General features: G+C 41.3%; 2 protein-coding genes across 2 annotated transcripts; one reads left to right on the forward strand and one right to left on the reverse strand.

The window, feature by feature from the left end:
- Positions 1-330: 330 nt before the first annotated feature.
- Positions 331-25935, reverse strand: LOC147207267 (uncharacterized). The gene is made up of 14 exons (XM_086106829.1): positions 25785-25935; positions 20740-20877; positions 19290-19548; positions 18555-18655; positions 17830-18019; positions 16376-16498; positions 15098-15121; positions 13840-13881; positions 13706-13737; positions 12818-12899; positions 12540-12671; positions 12059-12151; positions 9932-10034; positions 331-550 (listed from the first exon to the last, which is right to left on the reverse strand). Exons 1-14 carry the CDS (start codon positions 25841-25843, stop codon positions 546-548), a joined length of 1383 nt encoding a protein of 460 aa, XP_085962955.1. The 5' UTR covers positions 25844-25935; the 3' UTR covers positions 331-545.
- LOC147207268 (uncharacterized) lies at positions 1980-7214 on the forward strand. The gene is made up of 3 exons (XM_086106436.1): positions 1980-3734; positions 3795-4175; positions 6207-7214. The coding sequence occupies exons 1-3, from the start codon at positions 1980-1982 to the stop codon at positions 7212-7214; spliced, it is 3144 nt and encodes a 1047-aa protein (XP_085962562.1).
- Positions 25936-27042: the final 1107 nt, after the last annotated feature.

Consider the following 27042-nt stretch of genomic DNA (forward strand, 5'->3'; position numbering starts at 1 on the left):
AAGCAACAGCTTTACGTGCCTTTCTATTTCTAATAGTAGTGCCTTTGGTAGAATGGCATCATCTTCAGGACCCAATTAAGACGTTCAAAATGTGTAAATGTGTCCTGATGAGAGCTCATATTCTAATTTAAGCAACAGATTTGGCTCGGAGACATGAAGCCATCTTATACAGCGTCAGAGCAGGCAGGAAGAATTCAGAGTAGAACATGATAGACATTGAACATGACTTCTGCAGTCAAATACAAAGAAACAAATCAGAGCAACCACATGAGATTGAGAAAAAAATCATTATTTTATTCAATTCAAAGATAATGTACTGTTGTGTTGATGAATACCTGTCTAATAAACAGCGGAGTGATAGTTTTTCCATATTTTGCTCATAAGAGAAATAGGTGTTGACAGGGAACATTTCGAACATTCGAGTAAATTGGAAGTTTGAGTAAAACTGTTAAAATATACAGATGACTAAAATCACAATGACTCCAGTTTTTGCAGTAAAACCTTTCTTTTGAAATCCAAATGGCATGTTCCATTTCTGTTTTTCTTCAGGCTGGAAAAAAAAGAGGAAAATATCACACTTATTACTCAGCAAGATGAAACAAAGAACATGGTGCAGATCATGGTGTAGATTTTCCCAAAGGGGAAAATATGCTGTACAGTATATAAAATGAACTAATTACTGAAAAGTTTTGATCAAAGAGAAATATTTGACACAAATTTGTTTTTAAGTTAAAATGGATTTTGGTTTCAACTTGAACAAAATTCAATTAAAATCACAATTTTTAACCAAGTGAAACTGGAGAAGACTATCCTAAGATGTATTTGGAGCTGACGCTATTCATCCAATCTCAGGCAAGGTAGCTTACTTGTCTTTCATATATTTGATACATTCCGTGGATTTGCTGTGGACTGAAAAGAGATAAGATCAAGTTTGTGAGCAACTGGCATCGCAAACAATTTGGATTCTTCATTCCTGTGATGCTTTTTCAGGCTTCCACTGCAGTTTTTGGTTTGTTTTTTAGGGTTATTCTTTTCAGTCAGTTAGCAGGCAAAATGGGGAGTGTAAAACCTTTGACTTCTTGCCCCCCCCCAAACTTCTTTTCTGTTTTGACAGTGTCTTTTGGGTCACTGCCTTGCGAGAGGGGTGGCAAGTAAGTTTCCAAAGGAGCCTGATGAGAAAGTGTAGTGGTTGCCACACCATGCAAATCTCAATTTTGTTCAAATATTCGTTTGAAGTCTTGCTGCTGCTTTTAGAAGATATTGCAATATACTACGTTTTGTTTTGTGTTTTTTGTTATTGTAAAGTGTCCTTGGGTGTCTTGAAAGGTGCTTATAAATAAAATGTATTATTATTATTATTATATGTTGATATTTTAATCATGAAACAAAACTTACAGGCACCCAAAATAAAATTACATATAGATTCTACATACTGTATATTGTATTAAAATTATACCACAAAAAACATGATTTGTCTGCCGCAAACGCCCCCACCCACGAAAAAAAAAAAGCGGTAAAAAACAAACAAAAAAATCTGTGAATCGTTGAATCCACGAGTGGTGAACCGAGAATATGCGGGCTGTCCACTATAGATCTTTTTTTTTTTCTACACACAACCCACAATAATGACAGTGTGAAAAAACTTTTTGGGGGATAGTTTTTGCAATTAAAAAAAATAATAAACGAATACTCCAAAACTCATATGTGCATATATGGTTAAGTCACAAGCAAATGATTTGGAAAAGCACACACTGGTCTATGTAAGGTTCCACAGTTGACAGTGCCAGAGCACAAACCCTGTCAGAGGAACTGTCCGTAAACCGCCGAGACAGGATTATGTCACGGCAAAGAGCTGCAGAAGGGTCCAAAAACATTGATGCCACTTCAAAGGTCCAAATGAACACAATGACCCGCATCATCCATAAAAAGTTTGATTTGATTTCTGTGTCTTTTACAGGACTTGATATGCTGATGTGCTGATGGAAGTTAGCAGCAGGCTTGAGTCTGGTCTTTCCCAGCAATATCCACCACCCTTACTGCCAAAACCTGCCAAAGACAATGTGAGACTTCAGCAACTAAAGAAGAGGAGAGTCAAGAGAAAGGGTAGTCTCTCTCAGACTCCTATTCCATTTCGTTCCTGCTTGTCACCTGTCAATGAAGCCTGCGCAGATCTCGAGTACAGTGACCTGTCCAGCCCACCACAGACACCAGATTCAGTCTGCACGGTGGAATCCTTGTGGTCCGCTTTCCCACTGGACTCCTTTGATCAATCTGTATCTGCATTTCCTCTCCTTGAAAGCAGCACCTCCAAGCAAATTGATGGCCTTCTGCCACAGTCCAACGAAAGACAGATTAAGCCTTCCGAAGAGCAGGTGGCACCACTCTACGAATGTTCCACATTTCTACTTGATGAACTGATTTCTGACACGATACCACCTACAAATTCAAACCCTGTGCCAAGAATGAAGGAGGGTCCATCATCATCACATCAAGCTGCTTTCAAGTCAGTGTCACCAAATTCCCCAAAGTCTGTCACAACAGTGGATCCTGTCACTGTGTCTGAGTCCAATCCGAAAATGTCAAGTCATAACCTGACACCATCCTCAGCCATCTTCAACTATGGCGCAGACCCAACAGCACTTTCTCAAATTGCAGATCTGCCTCCTGATCCTTCTGCACTTCTATCAGTTTCAAACGCACAAAAAGAGCATTCTGCTTCCAACCATGTGGAAACAAACACTATTTCAAAAGAGTGTACTCTACTCCATACATCAAGGTCTTGGACCCCAAGACCTATCAGTCATGGTAAATTGGTAAGGCGGTTATCCCAAGAGACTCGGTGTGATGGCCGTAAACATTCAATTTATACATCAAAAGTAACACTTAATGAGATCTCTAAGCCTCCTTCCCATCAAGACCTTTCAGAGATAAACCCAACCTACAAAGAAGAATCATTAGCAGTTTCGTACATGGAGAAAACCCCCGCAGAGGATACAAAAGACCCCAAAACAATTGTGCCCTCAATTTCATACGGAAAACCCAAGACGACATCTTACACACAGTCAAGAGTATCCACTCACTCTTGTGAACTATCCAGAACCGATCCTGTTTTATCTGACACAAGTACAGCTTTGAACTCCGATCAAAATGGATGTGTTCCCTCAAATTTCACTGAGGTTGCTCGTAGTACAAAGTGTGCTACTAAAAAACAAGTACAGCAGAATGTAATCAACAATCATGACAAAAAGCAAAATGCCAATTATGAAGGATGCGGTATCCGAAATACCTGTAGGAGTACTCTGAACTTAAGCTTTCCCACTGACACTCCCCCTGAGATTTGGACATCAAATGGTACTAAGCCTAACTCTGCCCATAGAGAATCCGTTCCAAACTTGAAAACAGACCAAATTCCAGATAGAGAGGCTGCATATTTGCCAACGGTCCCATCATTTTTCTGCACTGCACCAAAGACTCAGACAGCATTGATGTATCCACAGGAATTCACAAGCTTGGGCCACCTGTCACCCACCTATCATTGTCCAATTGTCGAGGTGCGCAAGTCTTTGTCATCACTACTGGCGAATCAAATGTCAAAACCACAATCAACATATTATGGACTTACTCCTCGTCAGTATGTTGCTCATGGTAGGATTCGGACATCGTATCAAAGCCTTGTATCCCGTCAAATTCAGCGGACCTCTTTCACCAAAACACATTCAGCGGATGACGTTGGTGTCTCCAAATTTGAGTCAACAAAGCAATTTAGTGGACATCAAAAGCAACCATCGTTGGAGAGTGAATCTTCAAATACTTTGCATCCACTTTCAACGCCAAAAGATTCGGAGCACCAGACAAAGCGGACTGTCAAAGACGTATTTGAGAAAAGTTGTGAAGTCAAAACTCAGTATGTGGAAACACCTTCACTTGAAACATCTTGTTTGGAAAAAATAAGACCTGAGCTTCCCCTTGGCTTGATACAGAAGCATATGTGTCAGTCCACAGGTGATGTATCTACGCGAAAGGCCCCATACTCTGAGGTTCCAAAGCCTATTCCTAAAGCAGGTGAGGTACACACTCAGACCGTCAAAATATTTCCTGTGGAGGCAGCTTTAAATAGGACCCCATGCCTAAAAAATAGCAGCAGTTTCTTTGATGCAATCCCAAAGCTGGTGGAGGTAGATTCGATTCCGGAAACACACTGTATTCAAAAAGTGATAGATGTTGAGAAATGTACAAAAAATGACAAAACATACATTCATGAAGCAGACAAGACTTTTGAAGGACCCAATGTCACAAAAACAAAGCAAAAGCTTGGCAAACGTGTAAGTGGTGTTGGCTCAATAGCAGCCAATAATAGAAAGAATCTACCAGACACCAGGCCTTTTACCAAAGTGGAAAACAAAGCTTTGCAAAACAAAAGAGAGAAGTTTCAACAAAAAATGAAAGAAAGCACTGAATTTATTTTACACACCAATGTGAACATTGATGACAGTTTACCATCTGCCGTGGCCAGTACTAACACAATCCCCGAAAAAGCAAACAGAGGCCGCCAATTGAAAACCGGAATTAAAAACCCAACTTTCACAACTAGAGATTCAAAGCTTCAACATGAGCTTATAGCAGCTTCTGCAAATTGTGGACACAATCACGCGCCCAGTGAGACAGCAGGCCACAAAATGTGTTTCCTTGGTGACAGTTGTGCTTTGAAAACAAGCTCCAGCCCTGTAAATACTTTGTCAAACAATAACCCTCTGCTCGGTACCGAGCTCCCTGGCATACCAATGATGACAACCAAATCCCTGAACATATTCCATTTGGAGAGAGACCACCAATCAAATATAGAAACTGTAAAGCTTCACAAAACAAGTGACAATGGGGTTCCAGATTCCAGATTGTCAAGTAACGTTAGCCATGAAGAAAATTGCAACGTTACCGCCAGCAAGGACTCAACAGATAGACCACGAGGATCTCTAACAATTCAAAATAACATTGCTAAAATTACTCTCGACCTGAGCAAAGCAAATGTGAAAGCACACAATTCTGCTGTGCCTTCTCTGCCAACCGATGGCATTGGTGTTGGAGCTGGAAAATTACCAGGAGAGTCTCTTCCTACCATACCAGGAAGGGCTAGAAATGAAAAAGCCACATTTACTGGTACCAAAAACACCTCCGAACTTTCAAATGTAAAAACACTGCAGAACATGCTCGACAGTTTCAGTAAACAACGCGGCACATTGTTTGTCGGCTCACATGCTTTCAGCAACAACGTGGTTGCCCCTCTGGAATTGGGTGCCCTTGAAAACCTCAAAGACAGAAGTGTTCCGCATCCAACTAAGTCAAACAAATCTAACATTCGTGGAAATCCTCTCACCACGGAGGTTATTTTAACAGACCCAATGGTAAGCGGTAAAGCATTATGTCATCCAGCCCGCATCATAAGTCACGTGCCCTCGAGCCCTACAATGAGGGGGGTGACTCCAAAAAGTTCTGCGCTAAGAAGACCAGTAATTACAACGAAGCAAGCTGTGAATAAAGTAGCGAAAAATATTGAAAATGGACCTCTTTTCGCACCATATGAGGAGACGACAATTCAAAATCCTGTGAAAAGTGTTTTGACTTCAAATGACTGTGTAACTGCAAACTTAATGAGTAACAACTTACAGCGGAGTCAAAACCCCCGGGCTGATGAAAAAGCTCAAACTTCTGTGAATTCATCAGGCATTCAGACTAAAGCGGAGAAGAACAGGCACTTTGCCAAAGAAGCTGCTGAAACTGACATTCATAATGTAAATATTAAAAACATTTCCCATAGTGCCGTAAATATGCAAAGTGCTGTGACTCTCTCGTTAACTAAAATCACTCAATCTGTTCCTACCTCGCTGAGCTCCACAGCGCAATCAAAATTTTTGGTTGTCCCACGAATCCCTTTGTTCCAAGACTCAAGATTGTGCAATACACCAAAACAAGCCTTTCATTCAATTTTTCCCAATTCCTATCATATTCCTGTGGGCAACACCCCCGCTCCAGTAACTGTGGAAAATGAGAACATTTCTTTCAACTCAGTTTCTACCACTGTTCAGGTCTCTGCTCAACCAGATTCCCAATCAAAAATCATTCAAACAAAGTTAGAGTTAAACATGGAAACCAAAAGCAGCTCTCTTTTCCCTCATTTGATTCGCAGTCCAAACGCGCATCGATCTAAGCAGGTTGCAATATGCCCTTCTCCCGCCACTGTAGAAAGAAAGCCTTCTGTTGCGCAGTCCCACAATCCAGTCCAGACAAACCTTTCTGCCAGTAAAGACCAGCATTTGACAGAGCAGCCAGTTGAGAGCATTTCGCCTGCAAAGCCAGCAACAGATACTGTCATGAAATCATCCAAAGTTGAAGCTGCTGTGATTGATTCTCCCACTCCTGCCTTTTCGCCTCAGGCCTCAGTGTCAGTCTCAACTCCATCACCAAACAAAGGAATGTCACTGCTATCTCCGCAAATCACTGGACTCAAAGACGAGGATGGTTTGAAGATGAAGGCTACACCAGCAGTGGCGGAGAGACCAACAGTCGAATCCTCCATGAAGTCAATGACATCACCTGCATCTTCAATTGCTGAGAGAAACACAGTTAGACCAGGAACATCTCGCTTACCTACTGAGCCAAAGGCAGCCCAGAAGCCAAAAGATCTTAAGGGCAAACTGAGTGGATGGACACGGCTCAAGAAACACGTGGTGGTTGACCCAGAGGAACCTGCCTTTCCGGAGCCGCCGGCCAAATCTCGGGATGAGTCCAGTGACAGCAAAAGCTCAGACGCTGATGGTAGGGAGAAGTTGTCAGCAGGTCAATGTGATAATCAAGACTTGGTCAAGAACAGCGAGAGTCCTAGGGCACTGAAAATGTGGGATGCCCTCCTCTTTCAAATGTTCTCGACCAAAGACCGAATCATGCAGCAGATCAACACAGCCAAAAAGGATTCCGAAAAGAAAAAGGCCTCCAAAGACGGCCAGGCAGAGGTCCCATCTTTCGTCAATCGCCTACCGATTTTGCTGTACGGGCCTCGATTTGATGCTAGGAAATTAAAAGAGGCAGCAGAGAAGCCATTGACAAAAATAGCAGCAGTGTTTGAAAGGGGACTACTGAAGCGAAAATCTCAGGAGGATGATCACAAGGACTTCAATAGAATAGCCAGAGGATTTGGACCGGCTGAAACAAAAGAACTGTAACTTGGACAGATGTGTCTGGGGTTGATTAATTAGTCTGTTGAATGATTCAAGAGGTCAAGGACTGTTTTTTTTAACCATGTGAGAGCACATTGATCTAAGGTGCACCATATGCTTTCAGTTACGAGTTTACACTTTTCATTTGCAAAAAAACCCCAAATCAAATGGCAAACACAACAGGAACCCTTTAAAATTTCGGATGTATTTATAGGTAAGTTCGATTAGTTGTATTGTATATCATTTGCAATGCTGCACCTTGGTATTTAAGGGTGTTCACTGCTGAGGTCTAAACCACTGTAACAAATTTGGATTTACATTCCAAAATTAACTTAGGTGACACATTTTTAAATACTGAATGATTCTGTAAGTTAGGCTTGGAGAGGAAATGTGTATGGAAGTCATTTTTGGCCAATCCACCAAGCCGGGAAACCAAAGTACCGGTAGCTATATCAGACATAAGAAGTTGTGCAATCGAAATGTAACTGTGATTCAGTTGATAGCATTGCCTGTTTTTTTTTGTTTTTTTTTTTGGCTTGGGGATGGAGACTGTTACAATGAAATAATAATGATGGAATGCTGGTTGGGTCTTAAGTATGGAGACAAAAATGAAAAGGAAGTGAAGAAAATGCATTATTTAATAGTGCCAGGTCATTTCTGTTGTGATCGTAAGAGTGTGCAGAGAGTGGTTGTAAAGCTTTTGACTCTGAATTTCCCCCATACTGTCTTAAAATGAAAATAATCTGTATTATGTGGGATTTAATTGGTGATGTCTGTGATTTTTCTTGCTTGCGATCACATCAATCACCAGACAGACGACATTGTGAAGGGCGACTCAGTTCATCTAGCTTTCTTCTCACACGTACAGGCACGTCACTGGTCTGTTACCAACTGATTGTAGTCTCAAGCTTCACCAACAGAGGGTGCTAAACACAGCCGTGAAATCCTGATACCCATCTAAATCTAACATCACGTGGTCAACGCTTGTTTATCCCTATAAGCTATCTTGAACCTCGTTTATCACACAGCTGTTACAATCTTGTGAAATCGGCTGGCAAACCCCCCCCCCCCCCAAAAAAAACAAACAAACATGAATTCAAGTCAACATTAAACTTTTTTTCATTTCTTTGAAACAAATTCTCCTGCCAATTGTAATATGGCCTTCTACTTGGATGAATGTTGCATACGGTGCCAAACCGGAAAGAGTCTGTGAGTGTGTAACTTGGCTGGTCAATTACAGCATCCCAAAAATAAATGAAAAACGACAACCAAGACCTGCATAGCTTGGAGGGCAGCTGACCCCAAGGCAAGTCCTGTAGTGGCTTGTGTTGGTAAAGCAAGTTACGAATAAGGACAGCGATTGGGCATCCACCTAAAAATGCTCATTTAAGACTGACCTGTTCATGACAGGTTTCCCGATCTTAAGTGTATGACATGTTTCTGCTTTTTGTGTGACACTTTTACAGCTGGACTTAACCCTGGAGAACCCAAGAACCCTTTTCCTCTTTGGAAAATGACGAATTTTACATTAAATGGCTGCTATATGTTCACGGAACACCAACATATATGTTTTTCCAAATATTTAATGCTTTAATCCTAATTTAAGATTAGGGCCAAATTTGACCCTTTGGGATTTAAGGGTAGCATTTGAGTAGCAGGAGTTATAGGGGCCAAATTTGACCCCGTGGGTTCTCCAGGGTTAAACTTCCTGAATGTATGTAATGTATTGTAAATTCCTGATGTACTGAGTTTATTTTAAATTACTGATTCAATGACTCTTAGGTACCTTTGATAATACTGTTGGGATGGAGCACTTGACAGTTTACACTCACTTTGGAACTGAGAATTCAGTCAAATGATTGACCTTAATTAGTGTACAACAGGGATGCCCATTACGCCGATCGCGATTGACCGGTAGCTCGTGGACTACTGAGGGGTCCAGAGGAAAAAAAACCCAACCACACAAACATTTGTGTATCTCTGTGGATGTTAGTAATATACTTTTTGTGGCAATACACACCACACCCTAATCATCCTATCAGTCTCAATTTCAAAAAAAGTAACCTTTAACCTAAGGTGGCGCGTGACCTGCGTCACCGGAAATTGTTAGCGCTCAGCAGTCTGCAATTGCACCTTACGATCAGAGCTGTTACGATGTAGCTTTTATTATAATTATAAGTCAAAGTTCATTTCGTGTACAATTCACGATGGCACTGGCAAACAATGGCTATATGGAGTGCCAAGAAAAGCATTTTAAACGGTATGCGTGAGCTACGAAAGTTAACAGCCTGAAAAAGTGTGTCGCATAGATCCGCGTCAGGTCTCCCACTAAGGTAGGCAGGAAGTCCTTTTTACAAACTCATAAACTCTTGTGTCTACCTTATTTTTCTGTTTCGTTCATCTTATGTGCTGTTATGGCTGTTGCTCATCATGGCATGCGTGTGCACGTGCGTTCGTATGCGCACATGCACGGTAACGTGCTAATCGCGGGAGGTTGATTGATCGAAAAGTAGATCTTAGGTCAAAAATGTTTGGGCATCCCTGGTGTACAATGTACCTTGAGTAAGACAACGAAATCATTCAAGCAACACTGTAACTTATAGCTACTTTACCCAGAAAGGACAAAATAATAATAATAATATAGTCCTGCAATAAGTAAGAGCAAACTTTTTAATTTTTCTTTGTATAATGTATTTTTGGTAGTTGCTGAACATCAAGCTTACCTGCCCAGTTTGCATCATCTCTAAGGCCGTCCTCATCAGAAACCTTCTCATACTTGCCATGAGCCATCGCAACAAATTTATACATTTTACCGGCTGAGCATTCCTGAGTTTATTTTCAAAAAAGAAAAGAAAAAAAACACAGATTACACTTTAATTTAATTGCAATGTTTTTGACTTAATCCATCATCATTGATGCGAATGTCACGTCTAATGTCAAATTGCAGTTTGCATCGAAAACCTTCACATATTGAAGAGGTTTTAGCACATATGAAACAACCAACAAGTGCTTGCTAAAAGCCGTACACAGGCAACCCAAATCGGTACCAACATATCCATCCATCCAGCCATCCATTTTCTAATCTGCTTATCCTAATGAGGGTCGCAGGCGGGCTGGAGCCTATCCCAGCTGTCTTCGGGCAGTAGATGTGATACACACTGAACTGATTGCCAGCCAGTCGCGGGGAAAATATATTTTTGGTTAATATAGTATACTGTATATGGTATGTCATTATTTACGTAAACTTCAGTTCTATACGGTACATTCTTTTGCACAGATATTTACTGGTTGCACCAAGGGGGAATTTAGCGTGTTCCATCAACCTACCATGCATGTTTTTGGGATGGGAGGAAACCTGACTAGTTTAAAATGCCTTTTTGCGGCAATGACTGAATGCATCATTTGATGTATCGTATTTTCCGCACAATAAAGCGCACCTAAAAGCATTTAATTTTCTCAAAAGCCAGCAGTGTGCCTTATAACCCAATGTGCCTTCTATATGGATCAATATTATGATATCTTGGACATAGTATCTTAAATATTCTGTAAATTGCTTGGTTATAGCTGCTGCTGTTGCGAAAGCTATAAATAAATCTAGCTTTAAATAAAGCTAGATTGTATTGTTTTGTATTCCTTTAGCATCGCTCCATCTAGTGGATGCAAAATACAACCGCAGCCACTATTGACGCTTCTATTCTATGCGCCTGATGATGCAGTTTTAAAATAGGCCATTCTCTTGTTTTATGTTGTCTTGAGAGGGAAGAAATTTCATCTGTGCTGTATTTGACAACAAAGTTGTATCCAATCCAATCCAATCATTGAAGGTGAACCTCAGACTCCGAAGCGCCTTATAGTGCGGAAAATACGGCAATTATGAAGATTTTTATGCTGCACCTTAATAAAGTTTGTATATACTGTATATATATATACTGTATATACTGTATATATATATATATATATATATATATATATACTGGACTATGATGTTTGCAGATGACATTGTGATCTGTAGTGAGAGTAGGCAGCAGCTACAAGAAAACCTAGAAAGGTGGAGGTTTGCACTAGAGAGAAGAGGAATGAACGTCAGTCGTAGTAAGACAGAGTACATGTGCATAAATGAAAGGGAGACCAGTGGAACGGTGAGGTTATGGGGAGCAGAGGAGGAGAAGGTACAGGAATTTAAGTACCTAGGATCAACAGTGCAGAGCAGCGGAGACTGTGGAAGAGAAGTGAAGAATAGAGTGCAGGCAGGATGGAACAGCTGGAGAGAAGTGTCAGGAGTGATTTTTGACAGAAGGGTGTCAGCTCAGGTGAAGGGAAAAGTTTACAGAACAGTTGTGAGACCAGCCATGATGTACGGTCTGGAGACACTAGCAATTGGCAAAAGACAGGAGGCAGAGTTAGAGGTGGCTGAGTTAAAGATGCTGAGATTTTCCTTAGGAGTGACAAGGATGGACAGAATCAGAAATGAGGTCATCAGAGGGACAACTCAGACAGGAAAGTTTGGAGAAAATGTTAGAGAGGCCAGACTGAGATGGTTTGGACATTTACAGAGGAGGGACAGTGGATACATTGGTAGGAGAATGTTAGAGATGGAGCTACCAGGTAGGAGACAGAGAGGAAGGCCAAAGAGGAGATTCATGCTGTGAGGGAAGACATGCAGGTAGTTGGAGTCAGAGTAGAGGATGCAGAGAACAGGGAAAGATGGAAATTAATGACTCGCTGTGGCAACCCCTGAAAAGGGACAAGCCGAAAGGAGAAGAAGAAGATATATATACAGTATATATATAACTAATTCATTGAATGTACTGCATTAATGCATTTCATCCATCATCACGAAAACCACATACCTTGGTATCCCTCCCCGAAGAAGCGAGAGAAACTATATCACTGTAGCCCTCCCACACATTTTTCTTGCTTAAAACTACACCAGGTTTTATTTCCTGAAAATAAAAAGACAGAATATTAAGTCCTTGCTGGGCTGAAAGCTATCTGATGGCTTAATTAGCTGAAACAGACACACACAATTCTTGCGCTGATTTATGATGACATTGGAGAGGTTGGTAATAATGAACAAAGTTCAGCACAAAAATAACTGGAATGAAGATCTTTGTAACTGAATGTACAGATATAACTACAGATATTGTGAAAGAAGACGCAAAAATTAACATCATCAGGGATTGACCTCTCACTTCGCTATGACGCACCCCTTTTTAACTGCAGTTGCTAAGTCTGTTAGACTTTCAGCACCAACATACACTTCTATACTCTTGCATTCCCTGGTGTGTGTGTGTGTGTGTATCATATTACACCAGTCAGATATTGACTGACCTTTGGTGGTGTGTTTGCGAGTGTGTTTTGGTTCCATGCCACTCCAGCCTCAAAGAGATTCTTTTTGTGAGCGATGGGACTCATTGCATCCACCAGGACTGGACTCGCTGGTTTGCTTTCCTTTGTGGAAACCTGTAAAAAATGTAATTGCTATTTTAAAGTTACCCGAAAAAAGTGGGATTTTACACAGCCAACAACCAAATGGTAGTCGATTATCTGAAAACAAAGTTTTCATCTCAAGTTGGTTTTGGTGTATTTAAACTATTAGCATGTGTCACCTCAAGAGCATGCGTATACTGCTGTAGTTTCTTGTCGATCTTGGAAACACAAATGGGTTGTGGAATCTTCTGGCTGTTGGAGCTTTGACACAAAGAGGAAACACCGATCATATGCTGAAAAGAAATCTTTTGGATCCTTTGGATTTATTCAACTCGGACATGTGCATCGGTTTTACATGATTAAAATGTGTTCAACAAAGTAGAAAATTACGTCAGTCAACACTTTTTAACCATGTGCAACCGAAAAGTAAGTACTTTTTTTTCCTGTGTATTTGTTTTGTCTAAAAAATCAAATATTTTATGTATGTGCAGGAATAAAAACACGAAGCAGGGACAAAGGACACCATATTTGTCGTTGTCTATAGGGCTGCGACGGAAAAAGTCCAAATACTTTCTTTGGGAGTTTAGCGAAGTAATTTTCTAAATTGGTTGCACCGTTAGTGAACTACAATATTATTGAAGCTTGTAAGTTGGGGGTGTAACAAAAAAACATTTTGAACCGTAAAATCATTTTTTTGCTATGAAAGATAAAAATGCATCAAATCGAACTGAATCGTATCGCTCTACTTTGAAATGTATCGAAATACTTATTGAATTGTCTTTTGTTGGAGTGATATACCTTAAGAGGAAATGACACAATTTCAGTCCTGACAAGTTCATTCAAATGTCTGTAAAATCACAACAACAAAAATCTGTCATTCAATCATACCCTCTACAACTGAGCCGTAGCCGCCATTTTGAATCAAATCGTAATCCCGTTGAGTCGCACCGAATCGAATCATTCCACTTTCAAATCGTAAAAGAGGGTGAACGCAGCTAACAGGGCTGAAGGCTATACTCATAAATCTTTCGGGGGTGACCCCTGCTCTAGGATTACACAGAACCCACCTCTTTCTCAGAGATTCCGTTCGCTCTGTGATCTGAAAAACACATTTTGCGAAAATGAGGAAAATAAAATAACAGGAGCACCGAATGCTAACAGAGACTTGCAACCTCTGAACAGTCATTTGATGCCAACTTACCACACATTTACCATCTGCTGGTATTCTGCTCTTCACCTCATCCTACACAGAGAAACATTGTGCTGAGATGCATGTCAATGCTCGTCTCTGTTACACTATTTGTCTTTGTTATGGCGGCAAATTGGGTGGCGCCTCTGTGCGTATTCTGACACTTTGGCTTATACCTTGTTGTTGGACCTTTTGATTTCTTTATAGCATTTCTAGCACCATTTCAATAATTATTGGGTAATCGGATGTCAGCATAACACTTCTTGACTGAGCTGAAGTGCATCGAAGGTGAACACCGCGCTGCAGATCATCGCTCGGTTTTTTATTTGGATTTAGGACTTTATGTATGAATGTGCATGTACTTTGGGTTGTAACAGTGCTGAAATGTTACATTTCTTTTGTGATAAAACTAACTAAGTATGTTATGATAACTTTTTAACTGCACCGTGTTAACGAAGAAGAAGAAAAAGAAAGAAAATGACTTCAGCAGCACCATGCTAACCCACAGGTTTGGTGTCGTCTTTCTGCCAGTCTGCGTGTGTGTGCATGTGCGCGCGTGTGTGTGTGTGTGTGTGCGCGCGTATGTGTGTGCGCGTGTTTGCGTGCGCGTGTGTGTGCGCGTGTGCGTGTGCGTGCATGTGTGTGTGTGTGTGTGTGTGTGTGTGTGTGTAACTTTTTTAGTCTCCCTTTTTATTTTAATTTTTATTTAACAGGATCAATATATAAGACATTACCTTTTAAAATTTGGATAATTATATGCATGTAAAACATCTAGCTTCAGTGTATTTGCAATTTTTGTCCCCGGCAGGCTGGTACCATATCATCCACTGGCTTGAATATTCTCAACAGATGGACACGGCGTATTGTTACGCTTGCAGACATTTTAGCCCTCCTAATACAGTTTTTTTCTCATCACTGTAATGTTATGACTACAATTTCAAAGTCTGAAGAAATAAAAAGTCAAATAAGATTTCGAATCTGTCTTTTTAGCCCTGGGTTGAATGTGCCCCCCCATCAAAACCCCTGGCCCCAGCCCGGCCCCCTCAGTGAAATTGATCCAGAACCGCCCCTGCTGCTTAGCAGGATGCTTGAGCAGTTCAAGATGCTGTCATGGGCCTGGAGGGTGACTTCATTAACCACAAAATGCAGTTTACTTATAAAACGTGATTGTGTTGGGTTCTTTTGAAAGTGTTCAAATCAGGTCCATTCACACCGATACACCATCTTCATCACACATCATCAACAATATGAAGGAGGACAAGCGACTTACTGGGTAAAACTGAATGAGGAGTTTCTGTTGGAACAAAGAGCATGAGGGAAATATTTGATGACAGTTAACATGAACATAGACAGCAACACTTGATTAAATTAACTGTCCTATACAAAGACGTATCACACGTGACGAAAATAATTTGAACTACTAACATGAATTGACTTCTGTTGTCAAGAACCTTTGTTATGTCAGATGTTTGTTGTTACGTCGTGTGGACCCGATGTGGACTTTTTTCAGCATTTTTTGGCCACGACATTCATCAAGGAGGAGACTCGGTGCTTGGTGGTTGCGCCTTCTCGGCAGCATGGGTATACCAGCACTGTTTTTGACTGGGAGGAATGTCTGCGCCATTTGACTGTCGTTGCTGGACAGTCCCGCAGCGCTTGTGTCTTGCGCCTGTAATGGGCAGCATTTTTCACAGCCTCGCTTTGTTCAGCGGAGAGATCGGTGCTGTTGAACGGTCTGCGACTGGATGGATGTAAGTCTTGAGGAGCCGACGATGAGAAGAAAGGAGCGTTAGCACGGAGCGCCGATGCGGATTTGGAAATGGGAGTTGCGGCTTGGAGTTTGAAGCGGATTACGTGGGACAGGAGAGGTGAACTAATCTCTTTTCGTCAATGGACGCTACAGCTTTGTTGTTTGCTTTCAAAACTTAGCTTGTAGCAGACGTGTGCACATTTTTCAGCATGACGTCTCTGATCCACTGGTGAAAGGACACTTTGAACCTCTCCTCTTTCATCTATAACTGCTTCAGACAACAAAGTGTATGCAGAATAGTGGTGAAGACTGCACGAAAAAAAAAAAAAAGCGAACTTTGGTCCAGTTTACCGGTAATTTGATCATTCCATTTAACTGGAACATAATGTGCCAACCAAGATCGTGCAATCAATTATAGAGACTTAGACTTAAAGGTTAATCAAGCAAGTGACAAAGACAATGATTTTATGGCTTAACACTGGAGTCGCCCCTGCTGTCCAAAGAAGTCACAGTTGAGCAGGTCTCAGGTTGAGGGTTTGTCCAGTTCTAAGGCATGGCAACATACTGAAACTGAATTGATGCCAGCCTTATTATAGATGAATCATTTGCGACCTAACACGGATGTGTGATTGAGGTAAAGGAGAATCCCTTCTTTGTGAGAAGCTATTCATCTCACACCCAGTCTCATTTTCAGTTGCTGCTGTAGTGACCACTTGTAACCACCAGGAGTCCCACCCTTGACTTGCCTTTGAAGTTCTTTTGGAATCTACACGATAGTGTTTTCACTCTTCCCCATACCTTGAATGTTGGGCTCATGGCCCCATAGCAGTTTAATGTCTCATCTTCATCACTGCTGTCTAGAGAAAGGCCAGCGCGACGGATTTTATCGTCATCACTCCTGCATCCTTCTTCCTTTGACCTCTACAACAAACCCCCCAGCATACAAAACTCATTAATTTCCATTCAAAAGGTTACATTGTTGCATCATAGCTTCAATCGTTTGACATGTTTTACTCTTTTTTGTGTTCATGCATGCCCTCTGCCATTATTTTCTGTTTCACTGATGTGCTCCTCCATTTTCTTAAGGAAAACATCAAAATGAATGCACTTGTATCCACCCCTCATTCACTATTCCCACACAGGGCCCCACGTGTGTTGCACAATTTGCGCTGCACATCTTTGCACGTACCTTTTAACTCATTAAATCCCAGCCATTTTCACTGGAGCACCACCCTCAATCCCAGCATTTTACTGGAGTTTGACTGATCTTGCAAGGCCCACAGAATATTTGGTTCTAATGCTATATAAACATGGAGCCTACCAAAATAAAGTTTGGACTCTCTTCTTTCAGCAGAAAAAAAATGTTTCTATCTTTTTCCATTCTTCAGCAATCGGCATTACAAACTGATTTATGAAGTTTCATGAAAATGGCGATTCCTGGGCAAAAAAACGGAGAAAAAGAGCTTTTTGTAAAAGCATGCATTTCAAGCACGTGAGGCACCACTGTCACCTACTGGTTGCTTTTTTACATGATTTACAATGCAAACGGCTTATTCTCATTCACAGATTGCATCAGGTCCTCCTCCTCTCTGCGACGCAAAAAAAAAAAGACTTAGACGTACAACTATGTCCTTGGTAGGCAGGGCCTAGTTTTAAAAAGATATACGTCTTGTGGAATTAAACAGTTAAATATGTCTCAAACTGTGTTAATGTTTCACAATGCCATTCCAAACTTTGCGCTAAAGCCCAATGATAAGTTGAAAACAAGCATTTCAAGTTGACCATGAAAGGAAGAGTGTAGATAATGTAGTGCCATCTAGTGGTGAAATAATAGAATGCACCAAGGGGGAATTTAGCGTGTTCCATCAACCTACCATGCATGTTTAAGGGATGGGAGGAAACCTGACTAGCCGGTGGAAATTCACGGGGAGAACATGCAAACTCTACACAGGAAGGCCGGAGTCTAGAATCAAACCCTGACGTGCTAACCAGTCGATCACTGTGTGGTGAACATGTATGGACGAAGTATTAGCAATTTGCCACGCATCAGAATCTTAAGAGTTGAAAAAGCAATAATCAGTAGAATTGCCCTCTTGTGTCCTGCCTGTCATCACATAAATGTAATGTATGGTGAATGTCATCTAAACTCATATACATTTGGGAATTTACATATTGGTCTCTCAGTGCTAAGAGAATTGAAAGTTAACACAAGCAGTAGTCACATTTATAGTCAAGTGATTTTTAAAACTGGCCTCTTCTGTCAGCTTCTGGTTTCCCTCAAACTCTGAGAGCCTTTTCTTCATCTCTTCACGTGTGACGTTGAGATCCTCTGCTTCATGATCAACTTCATATGTTGCTCTGTTTCCCGAGCATGACCTCCACTCCTTCTGCAAAGTCTGCTGCACCCTTTCTTCCTCTTGCTTCGCCAGGCACACCCCTTTGCTGTTACGGAAAATAAAAATAATGAAAAAAAAAACAGGGTTTACTTTAAGTTATATGCACTTTTCACTTTACTGTCTCAGACTTCAGCTACTTGCATAATGCACGGCGATTTATACATTATACTGTATGTTCATAAATCTTCAAGAGTGTCTTCAGGATTTTTTTCACAATTGCTTTCAGTATATTAGTGGGATTTCTTTCAGTGGTTCTTATGCATGCCAAATAATTAGACCATAAGTTAATTGAAAATTCTTGATTGCAGATGGCTGGTAGATGCCACCTGCCAGTTATTGGATTTCCTTCAGTGTGCAAGTGGTTAAAAAGATAAATAGTTGCTGAGAAGTTGGTGTAATTGACGTTTCGTCAACATCACACCTTCAAATGTTTGCAAAAAAACAGAAAGGGCTGCCATTTGTCAAGAGTCAAGAAGGACAAACCTGCGTGAGTAGAAGCAGAGGAATACTTTCAGTCAATTGTATGAGTACATTTACATAAATGAGGCTAAAGTGATAACGAATGTAGAATGCATTGTAACCTGATCCTTTCTGTCGCTAAGTCCAGCATTGTGTCTGCTTGTGGGTCGCTGGCCTGCTGTTGTTTTGGATCATTTGACAGAAACAGCTTGCCTTCTTTTTTCTAAAATTAAAGAGAAAGTCAGTTAAATGTGAGTTCTGTCAAAAATGTATTAAACATGCACTGTAAACTCGGGGGGGGGGGGGTGGAATAACTGAGTGGTAAAGGCGACAGCACAAGGAGTAAAGTGTCAGGGGTGAACTTTATGTGGACATGATGTTATACAAAATTCAAAAGATACTACTAATGACAGAGTGTGTGTGTGAGAGAGAGAAAGAGAGAGAGAGAGAGAGAGAGAGAGAGAACTCTGCAATTTTGTATGGTTTGGAGATGGTAGCAACAACCAGAAGACCTCAGAAATAGATTGAGGTGGTAGAGGTAAAAATACTCGGATTCCCTTTGGGAGTGATGAGAATGGACAGGGTCAAGAATGAGCTTGTCAAATGACACAGACTGGAAGCTTTGGAGACAAAACCAGAGAGGGGCCAGAATGAGATGGTTGGGATGTATTCAGAGTAGGAACACTCGAGATACTGTATTGGTAAAAGGATGCTGGAAACAGAGACTCGATGCAAGAGGAAAAATTAAGACCAAAGATGAAATTTATGGATGCTGTTAGAGAAGACTTACAAGTTTCTGAAGTTAGGGCAGAAGAGAAAGTGAAAGAAGAAGGTTGATTCAGGAGGGCCGCATATACCCCCAGTGGAGGGCTTCTTGTACATTGCAGGGCATGGCTCCTTTGTTTTGGCTGCCATTCCGCCTGCTCTTCATCATCCTGTTGTTTCTTGTTATTTCTGCCTGCTTTCCACTGCATCGATGAAGGTTCTTGTGCCTTGGCCCTGACGTGCTCAAGATCATTACGGTTTTCCAATCTGTGCAACCTGTGGCTCCAGTCACTGAACCCCTCATCCTCCTCCTGCACAAAGCAGCCACTACGATGCAGCTCTTCGTCCGACCTGTGTAACAGCAGTGAAAAACCCCCAAAACACTTAAATCGAACTGTAGTTGATTTTTTTTATTATCAAGTATGGGGGCAACACATCCTTTGTTTACAGTGATTTGATACCAATTTAAATGAGTTTTAATTTCTTAATGTTTGAAGGTAATTATTTTGTGAATGTCTTCGGTCGCGAAATTTGAATGCTGCACTGACTGATCAAAATAAATACAAATACCTAAAATTACTAGTTCAGAGACTGAGAGGATTTTTTTTTGGGGGGGGGGGGGGTCTTTGTCATTCTGACTGGACATTGCCCTTTGAGCACATAGATTGTTTGGGATCATAGATATCCACAACTTTATTCATATACACTGTTGCAAAACAGTTTGAAATTTCATTGGTTAAAAGCAGCACCTTAAAATCTGGTCTGACGTTGAACGACCTCCCAACATCATTGGAATCGGGTTTGTACATTCCATGCAGCCCTACTAGTCCACGCACAGCATTCTGATGAATATTGCATTTGTTTTGAGTTGAGCAGTAAAATCCAACCATTTTTGTCCACCTCCGGGGCCACTCGCTGTCGACTGAAAATGACATCACAGTTGTTCTGCCACCCCCTGAGATGGCGAAAAATGGGTCGATTTTGCCGCTGAAGTCATATTCCACAAATGCAATAATAATCAGAATTGGGCAGCTGCTTATTCAGTTTGGGCCATCCTTATTTTCAAACTTGACCAAATCATCTCGCGGCTGGATTAAACCCATTTGAGGGCCTGATCCGGCCCATGGGCGTCTTGTTTGACATCCTTCATCTAGTATTGGATGATGTTCTCTGAGAGAAGCGGAGGTTTGGAATAAAACTATCAAATTGAATCATCTACAATTGTAGCACACAAATATCACTTGGGACTGGCAGGCCATATCCTAGCACCAGATTTAAAATGTATCCATGCATATATATCAGTCCAGAAACAAATTGTATCATATTAAAACATATATGACATTTATAAAGTTGTTGACCGGTGGCGGGTTTAAATCACCGACAATCATTGTCTTTCCTTGTGCAAAATAAATTCGTATAAAAAGTCAGCAAACTCAGAGTTGTCATTTTATTAAGGTGGAAGATAGTTTACAGCCACTGAAGGATTATGTATCATGAAGAAAGGTGTGATTCAAAGAGAAAATAAGCCGCAACCAGCCTTACACTCCTGAAGATGTTGATCTATTTTGCTGGTGAGGCACCGACAGAGTGGTCTGTTCGTCTCGCTGCCTCTCCCTGGTTCTCCTCCTGCGTTCTCGCTCCACCTCCTCTGCATCCTCAAGGCTCCGCTGTACCGTCACCCTGCACAAAGCAGGGGACAATTGCATCATGAACAATGTTTGTTTTGAACCTCCTGAGAACATTTCCAGATCAACAACTCATATAAGGGATTATGGGTGACCTGTGGCCACCGCCGCCAGCCAATTTTGCTCCGGCGGCACACGTCCTGCGGCTGACACCCGACCCTCGCCTTGTGTGGGCCCCCACGTGGCCGACCTCCTGACTGGGCCAGCAAAGCAACTGGCGTCTGGCGTCGCCAATGTGAGGACCATGATCCCACCTTGAGACCCCCTTCCTCCTACCTACTTCTTGGGCCTTTTTTTTTTTTTTTTGCTTATTTAAGGAAATCTGGGATCCATTTCTTAAGAATGGGCGGGTTGCACTGTAATGGCCTGTTTTTGTTAATTTAAATGGGATTTTGGTGATTTTCCTTTTAACCCCTTTTTTCCATGTCTGTCTCGTTAGGTTGTTGTGTCCACCTGTTGTCATCAGTCCAGTCCGTTGTGTCGTCCAATCAGCTCCCTCAACCACTTGCCTTGTCCAGGTGTTCCTCATCATCAGTTTGTATTGAATTCTCCACTTTCTATCAGTCTTTGTTGGATCATTGTCGCCGTCACTGATACTTGTCACTTCTTGTTGCCTGGCAGGTGAACCCCACACAGAAAGGCCTGGCAGAGTTTCAGACATCGACCCTGTGATACAAGTGTAAACACCTCATCAATTTCCCTCACGAGATGAAACACTCACAGCTGAAAATGACGGCTTTGTTTGGAATGCAAGTTGCAGATGTTAATACATCCTTTTTATAAGCTAATGAAATGTCAAAAGAGAGAGAGAGAGATGATGTTTAGCGGGAGCTTGTTGCACAATGGAAGCTATGTGACTATGGACAAAACTTGAGAATTCAGTTCAGCTTATGACTCATTCATCAGTGTCAAGGCACACCATTTTTGTAGCTGCTCTGTGGCCAGCCTGGAGACATCACTAGCTCTCACTACCTCAGCGGAGCTGGCCACATCATCAAGGACCCCACTCACGCCAGTAACTACGCATTCAAGCTGTTGCGAGAGGCCCACAAAGGCGGGTCGAACAGACTGAGAGAGATCTTCTTTCCTGGAGCTACTGTATCACGACAATGAACTCAAAATTGTAACCGAGAGCTTTTCAAAGAACTGTCTATCATCAACCAGACCTGCAGTAATTGCTGATCTGCTGTGTAATACATTCTTTGATTTGAATTTGATTACATTATTGGTCATTTCTTTCTCTCCGTAATGTATTGACAACAATTTGCTTGGCTTATTTCATGACAACACACTGATCCTTTTTTTGCATACAAACACTGTACAATGTGTACATTTTATTTGGGGGAGGGGGGTGTGAATGCTACAAACCTATTTTCTGTGTTTGTTTACTTAACCCTACAAATCTAATCTGTTGACTTTAAACTTTGACACAGTATTACTGTACCAGTCTTTGTGAGCTGCTTGTGCTCTGGCGCTGGATTTGTTCACATCCTATACATCTCCTGGGGGCGAGCGAGCCCTCTCTGTCCATTAAACCTAGTGACACCCCTGCCCTGATCTATTCAAGGCCTTTCCTCAAACCTGTACATTTTCCCAAAATGGCAACACTCTAGATCAGTCAAACAAAATTTAGAATGGATGAAATCATTGATAAACCATTTCCTACATGGTAACTTAATCAGCTCCCACTGGCGCAGTCCCTGGTGAGCCAAATGAGTCAAACATACTGTGGTCATTATGCTGGGAGGTGACCTAGATAGTATGATTGAATTGAACAGAGCTGCAAGTGGAGGCCATATTTTTAACAGGCGTGAGTTCACTGCAAGTTAATTTGATGCCTGTCAGCACTGTTGTTGCAAAGGCAGCAGAAAAGAGTTCAACTTTTGATTGGACTGTCTGGTGCTCATTATTTCGTCAATAGAAGAAAGGGGAATTTTGGCACCGAGTAGGATTTACAAAAGGTTTGGGTCTATGTCAAGCAAAAAAGCATTGATTTGAATGAATATCTGGCCAAAGATCTCTTCAAACGGGTGCCAGTAAAAACCTGGTTATTCTTCTGACCGTGTGGGTTAAATTCTCATCCAGGGGTGTAAATGAGAGCATGAATGATTCTTGCTTCCACCCTGGACTGGTTACCAGTCAATCACAGGAACCCATAGAAATAGAAAAAAACAGTCACACTCATATTCCCGATGTCACTGAGTGAAAACAAACTGCACTTGCTGTACAAGTCAGATAGATGAGTGCCCCATTATCAGTCACTGATTCCGGGAAATAATGGACAAAGAAGAAAAACGGAACGCACTCCACTTTTAGTCTTCAAGTGAAGCGACTCAACTTGAATGCCGACATTTAAAGAGAAAAGTTAGAAAAACTGATTTGGGTAAAAGGCAGATAACCTTCAGTTAAACCACTCCAGATGGTTGCAACATTACGTTCCTTGCTTCAAGAGGAAGCTAATCCTTGACTGTAGCCACTTCAAGAAATACAATTTATGAAGCTATGAAACCTAAATGCAAACTGAGTAAGTAGGGTATTATTCGCGTTGATATGCTTCACAATCTCCACCATTAAACAGAGAGGCTATAATGTCGTCTTCTTGCGAGGCCTTGTTTGATTGAATCCATCAACCCAAGAGAGGCCGGAATCTCACGTTTTACAAGAAGAATGTTGTGACCACTACTTAAAATTGAGCAAAATGTCAACGTAGACTGCACAATAGAAAATATTTTGTGCAAGTGTGTCTCATGCGCTGGTGTGGGGGTGGACATTGAGTGCAGCTGAGCAGGAGGGAGTTCAGAGACTCTGCCAGATGATGTCATTGCCATAAGGGAAATTGCAACTATAAAAGACGCCATTGAGCCGAGAACAGAGTGAAGTCACACACATTTTCCACCAAAAAGTGAGGATACGAAAACCTCACTGATAATGAAAACCATAGGGCCTGGTTTTATAATAGAGTGACCATCAAACACAATAAACGAGCAAGAAGTCTGGACTTAAGCCGTGCAATAATTGAAAAAAACCTTGAAGATAATAGAGCATTGATTAATGCAAGTATTGTAGTGCCTTGATGTTTGGTTAATCTTTCTTCTAGGCAACTGTCGCAGGATTCTAATGGGTAAAGCATTCCCTCTCTGCATTTTGCACCAATTTTCATGAGTTAAACTATCAAGCCAACCATCCATTTTCCATATCGTTGTCCCCATTCATGCACAGCGCAGAAACGTATCCCAGGTGACTTTGGGTGAGAGGCTCGGTACGCACTGGATTAATTACCCGACTGAATAATTATGCACAATCATTCACTCTCACGTTTACGACAGCAACCATATTAAGAGTCATTTATTAAACAGACATGCATGGTATTCGGCTGCAGGAGTTGACCGGATTTCATTGATCAAAACTGTGTCCCTGAGTAGCACTGACCTGCGAACATCAACCATCGAAGGCTGGGGTCGGCAACCCGTGGCTCCTGAGCCGCCTGCGGCTCTTTCATCCTGATATTGCAGCTCTGTGTGGCTCGGGAAAATAAATTTTAAGTGTCCGATTAAAGTGTATGTTATTTGTCGAAAAAACGTTCTGTTATGTTCACTGACTGTACACAAGGTGACAGTGTTGCTATAAAAATACTGTCGAGATGATAAAGGAAGGAGAGGAGCTCTGTAATGGTGACTATAGTGAGTTGTATGAACTAGTGTTGTGCTGTTAATAGAATGTTAAGAAAATGCAGTGTTTGGCTACAGTCTTTCTTCAGACTTTGTGCAATTACGGTGATCAGGCAGATTTTACGGGCGGCATGCAAAAGACCAGCGACACCAAATCTGCACAATATCTGAACAAAGTCTCTTACAATTTATAGCTACAATTAAACAAACCAACAAACATATACGTCACACTCTTCGACAGCCCGGCAAGTGTAATCTATCTATATCTGTATCTATATCTATATAGATCTCTCTCTCTCTCTCTATATATATATATATATATATATATATATATATATATTCATCTTCCGAACCGCTTGATCCTCACTAGGGTCGCGGGGGGTGCTGGAGCCTATCCCAGCTGTCTCCGGGCAGTAGGTGGGGGACACCCTGAACCAGTTGCCAGCCAATTACAGGGCACACAGAGACGAACAACCATCCACGCACACACTCACACCTATGGACAATTTAGAGTGTTCAATCAGCCTGCCACGCATGTTTTTGGAATGTGGGAGGAAACCGGAGCACCCGGGGAAAACCCACGCAGGCCCGGGGAGAACATGCAAACTCCACACAGGGAGGCCGGAGCTGGAATCGAACCCGGTACCTCTGCACTGTGAAGCCGACGTGCTAACCACTGGACTACCGGGCCGCTATATATATAAAAACAATATAAAAACCAATATAAACAATATTTAAAAAAATATATATATATATACCGCATATTGAAATATTTATTATTCAATGTTGTAATTTTCTTGTTTACAAATAGCAACACGTGATAATGTTCATTAGTCTCCATTCATGCTTGGTTTTTATATTGTTCAATGACACGCACAAACCGCTAAATGAAGCACCCCTTTTCGTTCATTGAGCTGAGGAGCAGCTGCAATATAAAACATAATCATTTGAAATCCCCTTGTATTAGCCTAGAAAAAAAACATGATTTGGTAATGTATGTAGTCAGACCTCAATGTCATTCATTCTCAAATTTTATGGAAGAAAAAAAAAGAATGCACTGTATTAAACACCATATTAAATGACATTTGTATCAATAAGACACATATAGCTTATGCAAATAATTTTGTAAAACAAAGCAGAAGTGATTGTGAAAATGATAACACTACACGGTACTTTAAATAATGCATTAAAATGAAAAACTGCTAACAGCACAAACAACATATATTTTTCTCACTGGATGAGGTTTTCCAGGAGCTGTCTGCTGGAGCTTCTTCTTCTGATGGACTCAGACATAGTGGACTGGGCCCGTTCTTTGTCCTGATATTATTGTAGCCTCCAGCTTATTTCCAGGTTCAGGTTCAGGAATTTTATCCCTACAGTTGCTCCTTTCGTCCTTCACTCAACTGTGTATCTGTAGCCCATCATATCAGGTCTTTATGTTCAGCAAAGGTTCACCCCTCCCTCTCTGAGGTTTCCATCCAAGTGTTGACTGAGCCCAACCTCCCGAAACAACAGGGGTCACGTGACTCTCCCAAGAGGATTTGCAAGATGAATGTATTCCCAAGAAACTATGATCACAATGCATGCATGCATTGTATACATTATAGCACATTTGGAAATTGTTTGGAAGGATTGTATGGAAGTGAGAATGTTTATTTCTTCCCTGATCAGTTGTTATTTTAGAGGGCAATTATCTGTAGTCAAATGAAATGTTACTGCATCTGCTACAATACAGAAACAATTCGTCCTCTCACTGTCTCTCTTTATTTCTTTGTTTTTGTCACGTAGCGAGGTGGTGGTGGACCCCAAAAAGCAGGCAGGAAGGAGGAGCGTGGTGTACTTGAAAGATTGTGTTGATAAAACACAGACAACTAAATCCAAAACAAACAAAGTCCTAACAACACACAAAGTCCAAAGTATCAAACAAAAACCATGACCGAAGCTAAAACATAACAGTAACCGAAACATGACTGATACAAACATGACAGCAGCCAACAAACAGCAACAATGACCCGACAATCAGTGCTCGGGCTGGGAGTCCTTTTAAAGCACTAATTACATAACGACCAACAGGTGTGCAGCTGCAGGGAGAGCCCTACAATGCCACCTTTTGGTCCCAAACCGAAACATGACAGTTTTGTTATTGCTCCCAATCTTTGTTACTTCATTACAACATACATACGGTACATATTTATATCATATAAAGTACACAGTATATATAATACAGCGTCGTAAGTACAGTATATTGGCCTCAGGTTATCGTGAAATGACTTTCGATTTTTAATGACATAAAATAAACCTTAGCACTATTACACACGAATGTTAAACCCCAGTTTTGAAATGTAGTCCACAAGACAAAGTTGAAATCAATTTTCTGTGGAAAAAATGTGAACAATGGAGCTTTTTTTCTTTTTCCTTTCTCCTAAAATGGATTATGTGCTAGCTAGCCCCACAGCAAGATCTGACACACTTAATGGGCAGCACAGTTCTCC

This window comes from Hippocampus guttulatus, chromosome 3, assembly GCF_054856545.1.
Source record: "Hippocampus guttulatus isolate MCC_2025c chromosome 3, RoL_Hgut_1.0, whole genome shotgun sequence".
Classification (NCBI taxonomy): Eukaryota; Metazoa; Chordata; class Actinopteri; order Syngnathiformes; family Syngnathidae; genus Hippocampus; species Hippocampus guttulatus.

Coding starts and splice junctions, on each gene's coding strand:
- LOC147207268 (XM_086106436.1), top strand. CDS start 1,980: ATGGAAGTTAGCAGCAGGCTTGAGTCTGGTCTTTCCCAGCAATATCCA. Junction 3,735..3,794: donor ATTCAGCGGATGACGTTGGT/GTCTCCAAATTT, acceptor CCATCGTTGGAG/AGTGAATCTTCAAATACTTT. Junction 4,176..6,206: donor CAATCCCAAAGCTGGTGGAG/GTAGATTCGATT, acceptor CGATCTAAGCAG/GTTGCAATATGCCCTTCTCC.
- LOC147207267 (XM_086106829.1), bottom strand. CDS start 25,843: ATGTCTGAGTCCATCAGAAGAAGAAGCTCCAGCAGACAGCTCCTGGAA. Junction 18,020..18,554: donor TTAGCGACAGAAAGGATCAG/GTTACAATGCAT, acceptor TTTCCGTAACAG/CAAAGGGGTGTGCCTGGCGA. Junction 16,499..17,829: donor ACCAGAAGCTGACAGAAGAG/GCCAGTTTTAAA, acceptor GGTTTGTTGTAG/AGGTCAAAGGAAGAAGGATG.